This window comes from Dasypus novemcinctus, chromosome 20 (assembly GCF_030445035.2).
Source record: "Dasypus novemcinctus isolate mDasNov1 chromosome 20, mDasNov1.1.hap2, whole genome shotgun sequence".
Taxonomy (NCBI): Eukaryota; Metazoa; Chordata; class Mammalia; order Cingulata; family Dasypodidae; genus Dasypus; species Dasypus novemcinctus.
In genome coordinates, this window is record NC_080692.1 from 53,956,853 (window position 1) to 53,971,854 (window position 15,002).

General features: G+C 39.9%; 1 protein-coding gene and 1 pseudogene across 1 annotated transcript in view; both read right to left on the reverse strand.

Annotated features, from left to right (window-relative positions):
• Window positions 1–15,002, reverse strand: part of SYT10 (synaptotagmin 10) — a 65,715-nt gene that overhangs the window by 21,894 nt on the left and 28,819 nt on the right. Inside the window, exon 3 of the mRNA XM_004461948.4 lies at window positions 9,004–9,571. Coding sequence (XP_004462005.1) covers window positions 9,004–9,571 — 568 coding nt within the window. The remainder of the gene's footprint in view (window positions 1–9,003; window positions 9,572–15,002) is intronic.
• Window positions 10,113–10,204, reverse strand: LOC111764984 (U6 spliceosomal RNA; annotated as a pseudogene).

Consider the following 15,002-nt stretch of genomic DNA (forward strand, 5'->3'; position numbering starts at 1 on the left):
CCCCTGCTCTCGCCAGGGGCCCCCTCTGACCCCTGCCTAGACTGGTCCCGCCCCCACCACTCTCTATTCCTTGCCCTGCCCCATGTTTCACTTGTCTTCATCAGACAGCTTACATATTTACTTAGTTATTGTCTTTCTCCCTTCTCCAGAATGGAATGGGGCAGCTCATGTCCTAAAACCCGTAGAAGGGTGCCTGGTTTATAGGAGAACTAAGTAAATATTTGTTGAGTTGATGAACATAAAACGCTTGTTGTATGAGAAAGCAGAATAGGTAACTAGCCTCTCTTACAAAATGTTCACTCAGCCATTGTTTCTCTCTTGATGTGAAATGTCACACTTTCTACTCAATACATAATTGTAATTAATATTAAAATTAGAACAGTAGTCTAATTGGCATGCTAACAGCCTGTTTGTGGCTGCAAGGAGAAATAGTTTTCTGTTTCCATTTACCTGAGTTCTTCTGTGACATATTTGATAACTGCACTCGTAAACCATTCATAAGGTATGAGATTTATGCATACAGTATTCAAAAATGTTAAAGAATTCTATCATTAAAAAATGAATATTCAGTCAGTAAGATCTCTGGGTTATGGATTGAATTTATAGAAGGATATAATGCAAAATATGTTCTAGCATAGTCTTTTATAACATTGTCATGTTTTATTCCATTTCAAGATTTAGTAAAGGAGTTAAGGTTTAAGTAACTCTCTCATTTTAAAAAATGAGGGTAATACATTTGAGAAATTTTAAAAATAGGGTAAGAAATTTAAAAAGTAGCAACTGGAAACCACATTTCACAAGCATTTTAAAATTCATTAAATGATTTGATTTTAATGCTGTGGTATTACTATAAACCTTTTATGTTTGAGGAAACAAATTCAGAAATGTTACATGGCTTGTCCATGGCAACGCCCCCACGAGGGCAAGGCCAGAGTCAGCGAATGGTCCAGGCCAGGGTCAGTGACTGGGCAAGGCCAACGCCCCCGCAAGGGCGAGGCCAGGGTTCTAATGTAAGCACTCACTATGATTCCTGTGCTTTTCTGCATCATTCTGTGACTTTTGTTAATGGAAACAGTGCTTCAGATTTTAATTGCCAAAGAAATAAAATTGTTCTCATAGCCTTAAATTTCAGAGGGATCAATGAAGAAATAGGTTTCTTTGAAAATTCTTTTTAGAAATTAGAAAATCAGTGGTGAAATGTGAAATTCCACATTTAAGGAGTTGTTTTGAAGTTCTCTCTGTAATAAAGAGTAGAAGGGTTTGGCAATGGCCCAGGTTCCTCTCATTTTCTGTGGTTGAAGGCTTATCTCATTACCAAGCTTTCCCCAAAGGTAAAGAACACACAAAATAGCTAAATACATGGCATCATCGCTGAAAGTTACAGGAAATTAGCCTGTTTGTAATAAGGGTCATCTTCTTTCCTTAGGACAGGGACCCAGCAGGCATCAGATGGATGGACACAGCTATTGGAGTAATCTCAGAAGGCTTTAGCTCCGGGTGTGAGCAGGGTGTAGGGAAACCACTAGCGAGAGCGCAGCCACTGGAGCTGGACAGCAGAGACTGTAAGGAACCAAGGGCTGGAGGGCCAGGGAGGGGCAGTGCAGGCCTGAGGAGGCTGGGCAGGAAGAAGAGGCTGCCTTGAGGGGAGCGTGCCCTCAGGTGAAGGCCAGGGCCAGCCGAGCCCATCCTGCAGGGAAGGAGCTGAGGAGATCAATAGCCCGCCATTTTCCTTCCTCTTTAAAATCTTTTGTGGGAGCTCAGAGTAGAGAGTCTATAGACAGAACAGGTCAGCTGCTGTGGCACCAGAAGTGTGGAGACTAGAGGAGAGAGAATCTAAAGGAAGAGAGGAGAGGAGAGAGAATCTAAAGGAAGAGAGGAGAGGAGAGCAAATCTAAAGGAAGGGACTAGAGGAGGGCAAATTAAAGGGACAGAATCTGTCCAGCCCTCCGGCCCTGAGGCTTTACAAGATGCACCTTAGGAGATACACACACAGGTTACAGAATAAATACCTGGTAGAAAGGGGAGAGAGCAAAGTTGGGTTTCCAATCGCGTTGAATCTAAAACATGAGGAAAGCAGAAGTAGAGGGAGAACATTTCAGGCAGAGGCGTCAGGAGATGAAAAGGCTAGAGTGAGGTGAAACCAGGCAGAGAAATAAACATGCCAGATTGTGAGGAGAAGGTGTAGTTCCTATCAGAAGGGAAGTGAAGGGTGGGTGTTAGAGCATTCGGGTGCTCAGAGGGTGAGAGCCGAGAAACAACAGCAATTTACTGAATCACAGCTATCGTAATTAAAAAGGTCTAAGTGACCAGAACAGACACTGCGGACTGTGCCCACCAGGAAAACAGGCCATCGCCACGCTTGGCAAAAGTCTTCATTCAATACGCAGCCCACCTTAGCAGCAGCCATCACAACTCTGCCAGCACTTTTTAGTATATGACAATATACTAAATGCTCCACATTCACAAAATGCCTGTGGTTAATCTTCTTATATACTCCATTTTTACAGATAAAATGAATTAGGATTTAAAAAGTTAGTTAATTCCCCAAGGCTGGGCAGATAAGTGGCAGTTTGTTACAGTGCCCAAGCTCTTTCTTGATTAGATACTTTGCCTCTATAGTCACATAAAGTGGCACAATGGTAATTACAATCTTTACAACTAGAACAATGTAGGATTTTAAATGGTAAATTATGTAGATGCAGTGAATTTAGGCTAAAAAATCATCTTGCCTTCTAAACAAATATTTACCCTAAATATTATGGCTAAAATATTGTTGATAACAGTCCTTAAGTAGCTGCTTTGGCTGCCCTTTTTTGAATGATGATCTTTGAATGAATCAAAATATCACACTCTGCTTGCACAATGATTTTGTTATCTGAAGAGTGTGGTATCAGTGATGAATTAACTTTTATTTATAATTACCTGATAAATAAGTACAGAACCATGATATGAACAAGGTAACACAGAATAGGAAATACCTAATTACCTGGAAAAGTCTTTTTGTTCATGAAAAACAATGCTATAATCAATACAAGAGGAAGTTGCTGCTTAAACTGCTAATAAAAGGCTAATTTAATCATGGTAGGGGCAATTTTATAGGCAATTTACTTGCAGTCATTTACATGAAATGAAAGTGGTCAAAATATGCACTGCAGCCTTGTCCTCTAATGTATAGCTGTGATCTAACTTTAAAAATAATATAATATAATGGACTATGGTGATTTATTTAATGCCAAATATTTATGAGTCAGATTTCCTTTTAACAAAGGCTGCCTGTGTTAGGCAGGTGATTAGGCCAAGCAAAACCATGCTTTGGGAACGTTCATAATCTAGCGATAGTCTATGATGGACTCTATCATTTTCAATTTAATTTAAATTGAAATTTATATTGCAACCTAGACGCTGCCTATAAATTCTTCCAAAATGAATAAAAGACCTTATAGATAGACTCATGGAATTTATGGGAATCATTTGTGTTAATCAATATGATGCATTTCTAAACATGAGAAACGTTATGGCTAAGTTTTGCTAGTTTTCCATTATCACAATGTGGTATTCCAAGTGCTTTGTTCCTGGATAGAGGGTTTCTTCTGAAATAGCACAGTGGGCTAGTTCTCTTTGGGGGTGCCGATGGCACGAGCTGCCCATGGTTGCTGTGTCCTGCGGTCTCTGGGCAGCCGAGTGGCAGGGGTGTGATCTGTTGTACTCAGGGTTCCTAGAGTGACCCCCACTGCTCCTAGAGTGACCCTCACTGCAGATGGGCAACAAAGCAGCTGTGCTCCTGCTCACCACTGCCCACCCACGGGCCGACGGCCACACCAGCCGCCACTTTCACTGACCCAAGCAGTCTGCTCCCAACCTCTTTTTTTCTGCAATGACTTTGGAATTTTGGTGCTCTTGAAATGCTATTAGCTAACACAGGATTCCCTAGGTAGCAAACTTCAAAAGAGAATTCACTGATAGCTAAGTGCAAAATGTATAGTAGTATTCTGATCCCAGGATAGAGCGGGATGGCTAAGGATAGAATTTAAAATATATAACTAAAAATAAGAACACTAATTTTAAAAAAATCTGAAACATTGAAAGAGATTTTAATAATGTGTAATAAAATACCTGACTTCAAATCAAAGCTCAGCTCATACCCTTGGCCCTTGAGACGGCTTTTCATTTAGCAGCCCATGCTTTCACAGTTCTTGGCCAGGGCTAGTGACAGACTCAAAACTTATTTTGGAGCTGTAAACCAGGCCAAAATGGTTATGCTACATGTACTTCCTTTCTTCTGAGAATTCCTAAGTGATTAGGACATATTTGGTGGTGAAAAATGTTCACTGAATAGGTGAGTAAATAGTACATTATGCAAAATGAAGTTGGTTCAGTTAAAAAAAAAAGTAAACTTTTTCCTTATTTCCTTATGCTTTCAATGGCTTCTTGACTATGCATGGAAAAACTACATTTAAATATTCAAAATACTTTAGTTTTTATAATGAGTGACCTTTTGAAGAAAAGCTAATTAAACATTTGGATAGTATTATGCATGCATGGCTTAAAAATAAAACGTGTATAAAGCAATACACTGCAAATCATTCTTTCCCATATTTATTCAGTTTCTACCACTTTTGCCAATAGATAGCTACTATTGTTAAAATCTTGTGTGTCCTTTCATAGACTCTTTGTATATACAAAAAAAATTTACAAATATTTATTTCTCCATCCTGTTACACAAGTAGTAGCATACAGCACAGACTGGTCTTCATTGTGATTGCCTTGTAAATATTCCTAGATTAGTACAAGAAGTGATTGTTCTGTCATATTTCTGATATATAGTAGGATGTTCTCTAAAGTGAAAATTCATTTTTACATAGAATAAAGACCCACCTTTATTGTTTCCTGTTTCATCCGATTTCAAATTTAAAAAAAGAAAAAGTGCTAATTCCTGATAAAATAGTTTATGAATAATGAAATCATGAATATAAAATATGTGACTTTTGTTTCAACCTGTTAGATTTATGTTTTATCAACAAAAAGAAGCTAAAGCTGACAAAATATGCCAAGCATATCCTAAAGGGCTGTTACCATTGGGGTCCACCCTTGCGTTTCCCCCCCTGGTGCCTCTTACAGTGGCATGTACGTGCGTTCTCACACTTGGTCGCATACGCTCAATTGGTTATCATGTAACTATTATTTTACTGAGTGACCTCCTAGCGCTCACACCACTAGGCTGTGCGGGATAGAGATGTGCAAGGCGGTTTCTGCCTTCAGGCTCAGAGTCAAGTGGCTGATCAAGCACTGCACCTGGAGACCTTTACGCAGCAAGGGCCAGGCTCCGGCCAGCGCAGGTGAGCCCCACGCCCCAGTGGGTCACCCTCACGCCTCTCCAGCCTGCGTGGGGCGCAGCAGCCCCTGCAGGGCCCAGGCCCACTCCTCTCCACCGTACCCTAAGACAGCAGCACCGCAGCCTCACTCGTGCTTAAAAAGCAATAGCTACGAACCCCTCCTGGTGAGAGCTGACCCCCATTCTTCTTCTTCACTGTTGACTTTTTCTCCCTGAAATAACTGTGCATTGTTTTGATTTATTTCCTTTTCCTCATGTATTTTCTCTTCACGGAACATCTAACTCTACTTTTCAGAATTCTGTCAGGCCCCAAGGGCAACATTGAGCCTGGCTTTCAAGGGACAGAATCTGGAGGTGATCAGGAAGAGACTGGAGAGTAGTATTCACACGCTGGCTTTTATGCATTTGTTTCCTTGTCTTCTCTGTTAGACTTCAGTCCTTGACTAAAAACTTGTATTTTACTAATCTATCTTTCCACTTCAGACTTAAGTATATACTGGGTACATAGAAGGTTCTCAGCCAATATGTGTGTAATCAAATTGAAGTGATTGACTAAAACCTTGCAAATAAAATAATTTGATAGAATGGACTGGCCTACAAAGATGTTTTTGATAAGTTGGACAAATATTTGGATATATGGGGAAAAAAATGATGGACATTCTATGATGAAAATCTGTTAGAAAATGGCTAAAATAATTAAAAACAACAATAACAAGAAGTAGCAACTCTGATTTCCACAGAATTCTATTTTCAATAATTATGAGATATAATTGGCATGAAGAGAGAAAAAGAGGGTCATGGCATTTGCATTAATGTGATAGTAAAGCAGGACCTAATGACATTAAAGAGTTTCATTAAAAATTAAAGATATACAACCACTGCTTTCCAAACTGAAAAATTACAGTTCTATAAAAGCGTTCTTTAATACATCACAAATGACTACCTAAGATATGAGTCTTAAATAATAAGAAAGGTTTTCAAGACCTAGGTCTAACTGCATAGTTCTTTATCTGTGCTTGTCACCAGTATCTCCAGATAGGTATTTTGATTCCAGTCCTTGTTTTATCTGTTTATGTGGATGCCTGTGTCATATCTGCACAGGAGCATCAACTTCACAGTCTCTCCAGGACTTGGATGAGACTTTTTCCCTTTTTTTCTCTTATTTCTGCATGAAATTATTTAAAATTAAAGATGTGTGAGTAGGAAAAGAAAGTTTCTTAAGCAAATTTCTACCCACATCATAGTTTTCATTTTTACTAATATGAAAATAGTAATACTGCTTCATGATTTTTCAGAAACTGAAGAGAACGTTAACAAAACGCTTCATTAACCACAAAGGGACAGTCGTGCATGCTATGAACTCTGGTCAAGAAATTTAGGCCTCATTACTATCTTCCCAGCAAAAACCATGTGCAGGATTTGCACATAGATGCTCCAGTCGAAGGGGAATGTCAAGTGACTAGAATGATTTAGAAGCTTTATTTTCTGCCTACTTCTTTTACACCGACACGAGAATGTCCTCAGGTGCGTTAGTGGAAGAAAGTGTAGTCGTGTCTTGGCTCCTGGAATTGTGAACAGGTCACCTTCCAGGGCTCGCGGGCCCGTGCAGGTGTGACTACACCTGCAGACCTGGAGGTGGGGAGAACACCCCGGACTCTCCCGGGTCAAAGCAGGGAAAGGCAGGGAGTCTTCCCGGAGCTCCAGAAAGCAACGCAGCCCTGGAGACTTTAAGTCCAGTACGTAACCTACGGAACTGTAGGAGCATACATTTGCTTATTTTAAGCTACTAAATTTGTAGTAATTTCTTATAGCAGAAATATAAAATGAATACACCAGGAATATGAAAGAGCTGAGAATAAAACTGAAGAATTTATTCGTATCTACAAAAGAAGAGTACGTATTAGCAGTCAAACATTGAAGTTTCCATAGGAATTTCTTCTATTTTTTAAGGACCAATTGAAATACAAAAACTTATTAATGTAAAAAAAAAAATCCACTGTCATTGTTTAGAAAACGATACCAATTTTTAGACTTCATTTGGGCATTACTTATCTCTGAGCCTAAATACATGAACAGTACATGCTTCAAAATAATTTTTTGTAGAAATGTAATTGTTACATTCCTAGCACTTAGGGCATGCATGCCAAGTCCACAGTATATATTTGTTGAATGAATGAAAAAAGTAACAATGTAAGATTGGGGAATCAGGAAGAGAAATAACCCAATAATCACTTACTATATGCATTTGTTTTCTAGGAGTCATTTAAAAAAATCACTGCTTACCATTTTTACCCTCCAGGAATTTAGTCAATAAAGTGAAAACCAATGTAAAATCAAAGAGTCTAATGTGTCTTTGAATATGCTCCAATTTCAAAAGTCCTCCTTTTTTCCCTAGTAAGTATCACAGTGGAGACCATGAAATAAAAACCCAACTGAAAATGTTCTGATGATGCAAATCTATTAAATTGGCAGTATAAATTTAAAAATTAATCCATATAATTTATAATCAAAGTAGAATAACTCCAAATATGAATTAGTAAAAAATTACAAATTTTTTAAATTAGTAGAAAAATACAAAAAGAGCTATTTTGAACTTAAAAATTATGTTCTTACTTCTTTTAATGATCCTTTGTCTTTATCCAAAACATCAAAATTTTAAGCTTATAAATATAGGTAAAACTTTAGACAAAAGATAGTAAATATATAAACAAAAGTTGATGGTAAAAAATTAAATGCCCCCATTTGAAAACTAATAAACTAAGTAATTTGGCAAAATAATCTAAGAGAACAGTACTCTAATTCACTTCCATAATTCTATCCTGGTCAAGTAATCTTGAATAGAGAAATAGACATAAGTAAAACAAACAAACAAACAAATGCAATAATTTTTAGTATAAGAAAATTTAGACCAAATTAAAAAATACAACAAAAAGAGAATGTTTAAGTAAATGAACCATACATGTAAACATGATGCAATATATCATGGAAGAGGAGCAGCATGCAAGAGTGTAAATGTAGTATAATGTTAATTATTTAAAGTATGTATAGAAAAAATAGGGAAGCAATATCCAAAATACTTTATATAACCAGAATAATTGTAGATTATTTTAGTTTTATGCTATGTACTTTTACTGTTTTCCAAATTTTCAACACTTATTTTATATTTGGAATGAAAGAGAAGTTCCAATGTAAACAATCACTCCTTGATAATTCAGAATTTTAAATGCTATACATATGTCTATTCCATGAAAGCCTCTGAAGGAATTGGCTGTTTTAGATAAGTCCAAGAACTCTACTCAGATTGTATCAATTTTAGGTCTTATCTGAGGAAGAAAATCATTTTAAATCTTGAAAGTCAATATTAACTATGAGGAAATTAAGTACTGGGAATAAGTTATAGGTAAACATTCTATGATAGAAAATGCTTACTGTTCTTGTTAACTTACAGGAACTGTTTTATTTTTTACACAGTCAGAAATGTTATTTATATAGTGACAGGTGCCAGAAATGTCTGTTTATTATGTATTTAACCAAATCCTACCTTTGCAGGCTTTTAGGACAGAAACTCCATAACCTGTAGGACTTATTTCAGTAATATGGTTAACAATTAGTCATATATGCCTGCAGGTCAAATAAAATCCAGTGAGTGCATGCATGGAATTATCACTTACCGTAGTAGCACAGTGAATATCTTTCCATACTGTGGCTTCCCTGGAGAGGTCAGAGACTTCAAAAAAATTATCCAAAATCACTTCTCCAATCATGTCATGTCTAGAAAATCTGTCAAAATCATATACACTGAAATGTAGTTTTCTGTTGTTTAGTTGATCGTATGCTACAGGAAACTGAAAGGTTTCATCAAAAAGAGGATTTAAAGTCTTTCTGTGCACACGGGTCTGAAATTTCTTTTTCCTGTCTGGAAGAAGATATATCTTCACATAAGGGTCAGATGTTCCTGTGAAGTCTTTAGCAGGGAGATCTAAGGCTTTGATAATTTTAACAACTAGAAGTTCATTTTCATAATCATACTGGAGGGTAAAGTTAAGTTTCCCGCAGGTCTTGACATCTTCTTTTCTGTTGCCCTCAGAATCAACTGATCTCTGTTTGTAGAGCTCCGGTTTTATTCTGCCAATGCTGGTTGTTGTTTCTCCTCTTTGTAAAATGGGTTCTGTGCCCGTGCTAAAATCAACACTGGAAACCTGCATCTGCCTTGGGAGATGTCTCCTGAAGGAATTGTGGCTGTACACACACAAACACCATTAGGTAGACAGGTCATCTTGACGACAATGCTACACCTTTACATATAAACTTCCCCTATCCTGAGGATGAGGAATAGAAAATTTTTAAAAGATAAATATATGTATTCAGACAAAAAACTTCTTTTGAAAAGCAGAAATGGAAATGCAAAGAAGTATCCTAAATTTATAAATTTATACAAACATCTGAAACACACAAATGTACATTTTTATGAGCTTTGGGAATTTTGCATTCTCAATCCTAAGCACATAATTAAATACAATTATAAAAAAACAGGACTACCAACAAAGTTCAACATTTCACAAAATATTATGAATGTTATCAATTATCCAGATATCTCTAGATCTAAGCAGTATGTAGCATTCAAGTGGCTGGTTTCTTTTTATCTGAATATTTGAGTCTTATGAATTTCATATTTTAGTGACTACAGTATTCAAATTTAAAAACATAAGTCCACACACTCTTATAATGTTTTAATTATTTCTAATACTTTGGATAATTAAATGAATATATATTTTTTTTTTTAAATATGGAACGCTTCACGAATTTGCGTGTCATCCTTGCGCAGGGGCCATGCTAATCTTCTCTAATTAAATGAATATTTACGTTGAAAAGGAACAGACTGTTGTGACAGCCAAAATGAGTGTATTTTCCTTTGCTCAACATGGAGTGGGCTCCAAAAGCTCTAACTAGAGGAAATGTAGAATTTCATAATTTGCAGCCAATATAATAGAGTTTCTCAATTCAAACTGAACTCCCCGTATTCACTGTTTGTACCTAGTCAACACTTTCAGAGCATCAGCTCTGTGATTAGATTAGCAGTGCCTGGTCATGTCTCTTGCATTAAAACCTGCTTCTCCTTCCTCCGTGACTTCTGGCATCAACAGATGGCATCTCCAGCTCCGTGTGTCTCCTAGAGGTCAGTTCCAGCCTCTGTTCTTTTCTTGGACTAATCATCGGTTCTTGGACTATAATTATAATATTGAATCCCAGATATATAAACCTCAGCTTCATATGTCCAAACCCTAGGGAAGACTTAGAAGAGGATGTCCAAAATTCATCCCCAAAGCAAGCAAACTCATCATTTTCCCCATTCTACCCTCAGACCAGGCTCTCTCCTACAATCCCTGGCTGTAGCTGTAGCATTTTTATCAGTCATTCAGGCTTAGAAACCTGCAGTGTGCTTCATATCCCCTGTTCTTCTCCAGTGGCCAGTTCCTTTGAAACATCTCCTAGTTTCCCTCCTCTCCGTTTCCACTGCCACGTAGTCAAGACCCTGGACACCCACCTGGCTTCCCTGGAGGCAGCCGTCTGCAGGTGTCCCTTCTCCCAGTCCCACTTCCACACACTGTCTGCCCTGCACACTGCCAGGGCACTCAGGTTAAAATCCTCTACTCACACCTTTTTAGAGTGCTAAATAATACTGAGGACATTGCTTAATGAAGACTTGATTCACTGATGCAGGCATGAGGATGGATTTCTTTAAGAGGATTAAAAAATTGGTGGAATACAAAAGTCAGATTCCTGAGCCTGGAAGTATAGAGCTCTAAGAGTTTCCCATCCTAAATTTCTGATATTCTCTATAATTCTCTGGCTCTTTGATAATTTTATGGGCTTGAATAATTAAGATATCATTATATACATTGATGAAATGGAATTTATTAAAATCAGGTTATAATCTGAGGAATATTAATCTAATATTACTGCCAAAATCACTCTCATTTATACAACACACTTTTTACCTTTTCAGTTGACTGTTGAAAGCAAAATCCTCAAGAATTTCTTATTTTTATAGTTTTATTCCATAATTTCACACTCTGGCTTCTCAATATAATAAAACTTTAATCTTCTACCCTCTTCTCCCAAATCAGTAATTCCTTCTTTATGCCTGTGAACATAATTGTACATCTGCAAAAACCCCTTCCAACAGGAATCACAGAGTAGTAACGTTTTTGTTCTAGTAAGCCAGTGCCCTAATTATAGGGTAAATAGTGCATGTTCTAAGTCACAGTTCAGCTAGTCAGTTAAGTGAAGCTTTAATTATTACAAAGTTACACTATTGCCATGACAACACAGAGTTTTTCCTCTTGCCTTTTTTTTTTCTTTTTGGCTGACAGTAATAAGTGGCTATTTAGCTTTAAGCACATATCCAGCCATTTGACTGTTACTATCCCATTCTTGCCCTTCAGTCCTAGCTGGGCATTATCCACACGGCCTTCCGAATGGAGATGGAAAAGCTTTCGCCTTCCTCTGGGAACGACTATGGGTGGCTAGATATAATCAATACTACTTGGTGCCACATGAGTATAATGTATTAAGATGGTCATTTTCAAATATTTATTACCAACGGCTCCTCTCCTTCAAGCAAAATCTGAGACAAGAAGTTGAATACGTAAAGCCAGAGCTCCTCTGGCTGTTGTGGGGGTGGAGTCCTGGAAACCAAGCCAAGCTATTCCTCCCACTACACAGAACACTTTGAAGGTCATTACTCCAGATGTGGTGAAGCTACTGCTGCACTGGCATCAGACCGAGGCTGGTCCCAGGATCCCTTACTGCAGATGTGGTGGAGCTACTGCTGCACTGGCATCAGACCGAGGCTGGTCCCAGGATCCCTTACTGCAGATGTGGTGGAGCTACTGCTGCACTGGCATCAGACCGAGGCTGGTCCCAGGATCCCTTAACCCTGTTTTGTAGACAAGGAGACTCAAATAGTAAGACAAAACCAAATTTCTAGTAAAGAAAGTTTTCATTTCATTCTTCATTTGCTTCCTGATGTCTTCCATTCAATTCAAAACATCTGAGCACATAACCTTGCAAGACACTGTATATATGAGGGGAGACTAATGCATATAAAATACCACATCAGATTTTTGAAATAATCCATTATCTGAATGCTTCTCTCACCTTGTTGGCTTGGTGGAAGCCCTGCTCTTTGCTGAGGCACCGCTCCTGCCTGGCCCCTGTGGGGCTGACGTGTCTCTCACGGCCCTCGTTCTGCTGAGCCTGGAGGTGAAGATGTGGGGCCACCTCTCTTGTGCCTCACTTAGCCCTCGGAGCACTGTCCTTCCATTCCCTTAAACCACCGCCCCAGCTCTGATGCTCATTTCAACCACTTATTTTAGTAATCTACTGATACCCAAGCCACTCTCTTCGACGCCCCGTTACTTTGGAGTCCTGGTTCACCGCCGCGCTCTTCGGCAGTCACGTCTGTTCAAACACTTGGTCCCGAGGCTTCTGGGACTCCTCACCTTCCACAGCCCCTCACCCCCAAGTGCACAGCCAGGCTCGTCGTTGTCACTGACTCAGACCCCATGACCCCGATTCCTGAGCGACCAACCCCGTCTGCCCAGCTCACGCCCTCTCGTACCTCAACGTGGACCTTTTAACTCACCAAATCTCTGACAATCCAGGGAGTCTGTCTCCATAACCCCCAATCCCCTAGGATCACTGTTCCTTCCTCACCCTGTCTCAAGTCCGCGGTCACTGCTGAAGCCACTCTCGAGCATGTCCACAAGCCCTTGCTGCTCTCCACCTTTCTTATTTGCAGGGCAAACCCACAGCCCTGGATGAACTCAAGCCTCTGCCTTCTCTGTACCTGTAAATGCACAAGAAAATACGACTGGAGGAAAACATGAACGGCGCTCCATCTTGCACATTAAATTCGTGACCGCGTTCCTCTTGTGGGCCCGAAGGCTGCACAGCCAAACCTTCTCTCTCAATCCTCTACGTTCTGAGGATCCTCAGTCTCACTTAATGAACTTATTTCCCATTTCACTAAGAAAATTGAAGCAAAGAACAAAGAAACACTTCCAGAGCCTCCCATGGCTTCCTCAGCCCACCTACTAGCCTCTGTACCCATGCGTTCTGCCTTCCTGCCTGATACTAGATAAACACCTGTGCCCCTACGTAATGCCAGCCCTTCCGCTCGTACACTAAATCCTGTCTTCCTTTAGAAACGCTCCTCTCTGTCCTGCCTTGGTAATTCTCTCTACTGGAGGAATCCCATTAGCCTGAGTGATACTGCTATTTCTCTTCTCTTAAGTGGGCTTTTATTCACCCCACTTTTCTTTCAGTACTGTTCTGTTTCTTGGTAATGCCTGCAGCAAAACTACTTGAAAGAGTCGAATCTATTCACTGCTGAGCTTCTCTCTTCCCATTGTACTTAAACCTACTCTAACTTTTCACATGCCCGCCTCCCCCAAACTGCTCTTGCAAACGTCAATCATGTCTCCTCCACAGTGCTGAGCTCACGGGTTTATTCTCACCTGTCCCGTCTGACCAGCCACATACTCTTTGCTTGGTTTTCGGGTTATACGCTGTTGGTTTCCCTCCCACCTTACTTGCCTCTACTTCTCAGCATGTCTTCATCTGGGGTACTTCAGGTCTCGTCTGTAGTTTTCTCTTTTCTACCTGTTTTCACTTTTTTGATGATATCACTCTTGGCTTCAGATGTCATCTCTGTCTTGGGGACTCCACATTTATCGGTTCACCCCAGGCTTGCTCCAGAATCCCTGAGTCACAGCTCTACGTCCCCTTGGGTTCCTCATAGAATCCACCAACTTGGCAGGGCCAGAACTCCTTTTCCGGCCTCTCGCCCGCACGCCGCCCGCAGTCCGGTCTACCTAAACTCCCATTTATCTGGACGTCCAGACAGGCCTGCTGATGAGTAAGGATTTTCTGCTTGTTCTTCCTCCAGCTGCATCTTGCGTCTGGCCAGTCCTCACCGCCGCCACCGGCCTGGCCGAGGTCACCATCGTCTTTGGCCTGCGTTATGGTCTTTGTGCCTTCCCCAATGCCAATTCTCGGATCAGCAGTCAGTAATCCTTTCAAACCAGAGTCAGCCATGCTGCCACTCTGCGTTAAAGCCCTCGGTGTCTTCCCATTTCACTCTTGGCAGAGGTCAAGCATGCTGTGCTCCTGCTGCCTCTGTCCCTTCTCTCCCACCCTCCGCCTTGCTCTCTGCGGCAGCCCACAGGTCTCCTTGCTGGGGCTGGAGCACAGTGGCTGCTTCCCCTGGGAAGTGCTTCCCAGGGACACAGCCTCACTCTTCCACCTGCTTAAGTCTTTGCTCAAATGTTACCTCTCAGAGAGGTTTACCCTGACTACCAAATTTAAAATTGCAATACCCACGCCCTCAGATCCCCCAATTCCTTTATTTTGCCCTATTATTTTTGTAGGAGATATTACCTTCTATATATCATATAATTTACTTATTTATGTTGTCAAGTTCCTTTCCATGAAAATGGGAGTTGGGATTTTGTCAGTTCTGTTTGCTGATGTGTACCAATTGTCTAGAAAAATGGCTGACACATAAAAGTTGTTCAATAAATACTGTTGAATACCTAAATTAAACATGTTCCCTGCAAAATGTAACCATATGACTAAATAACAACCCAATAATGACAACAACTAT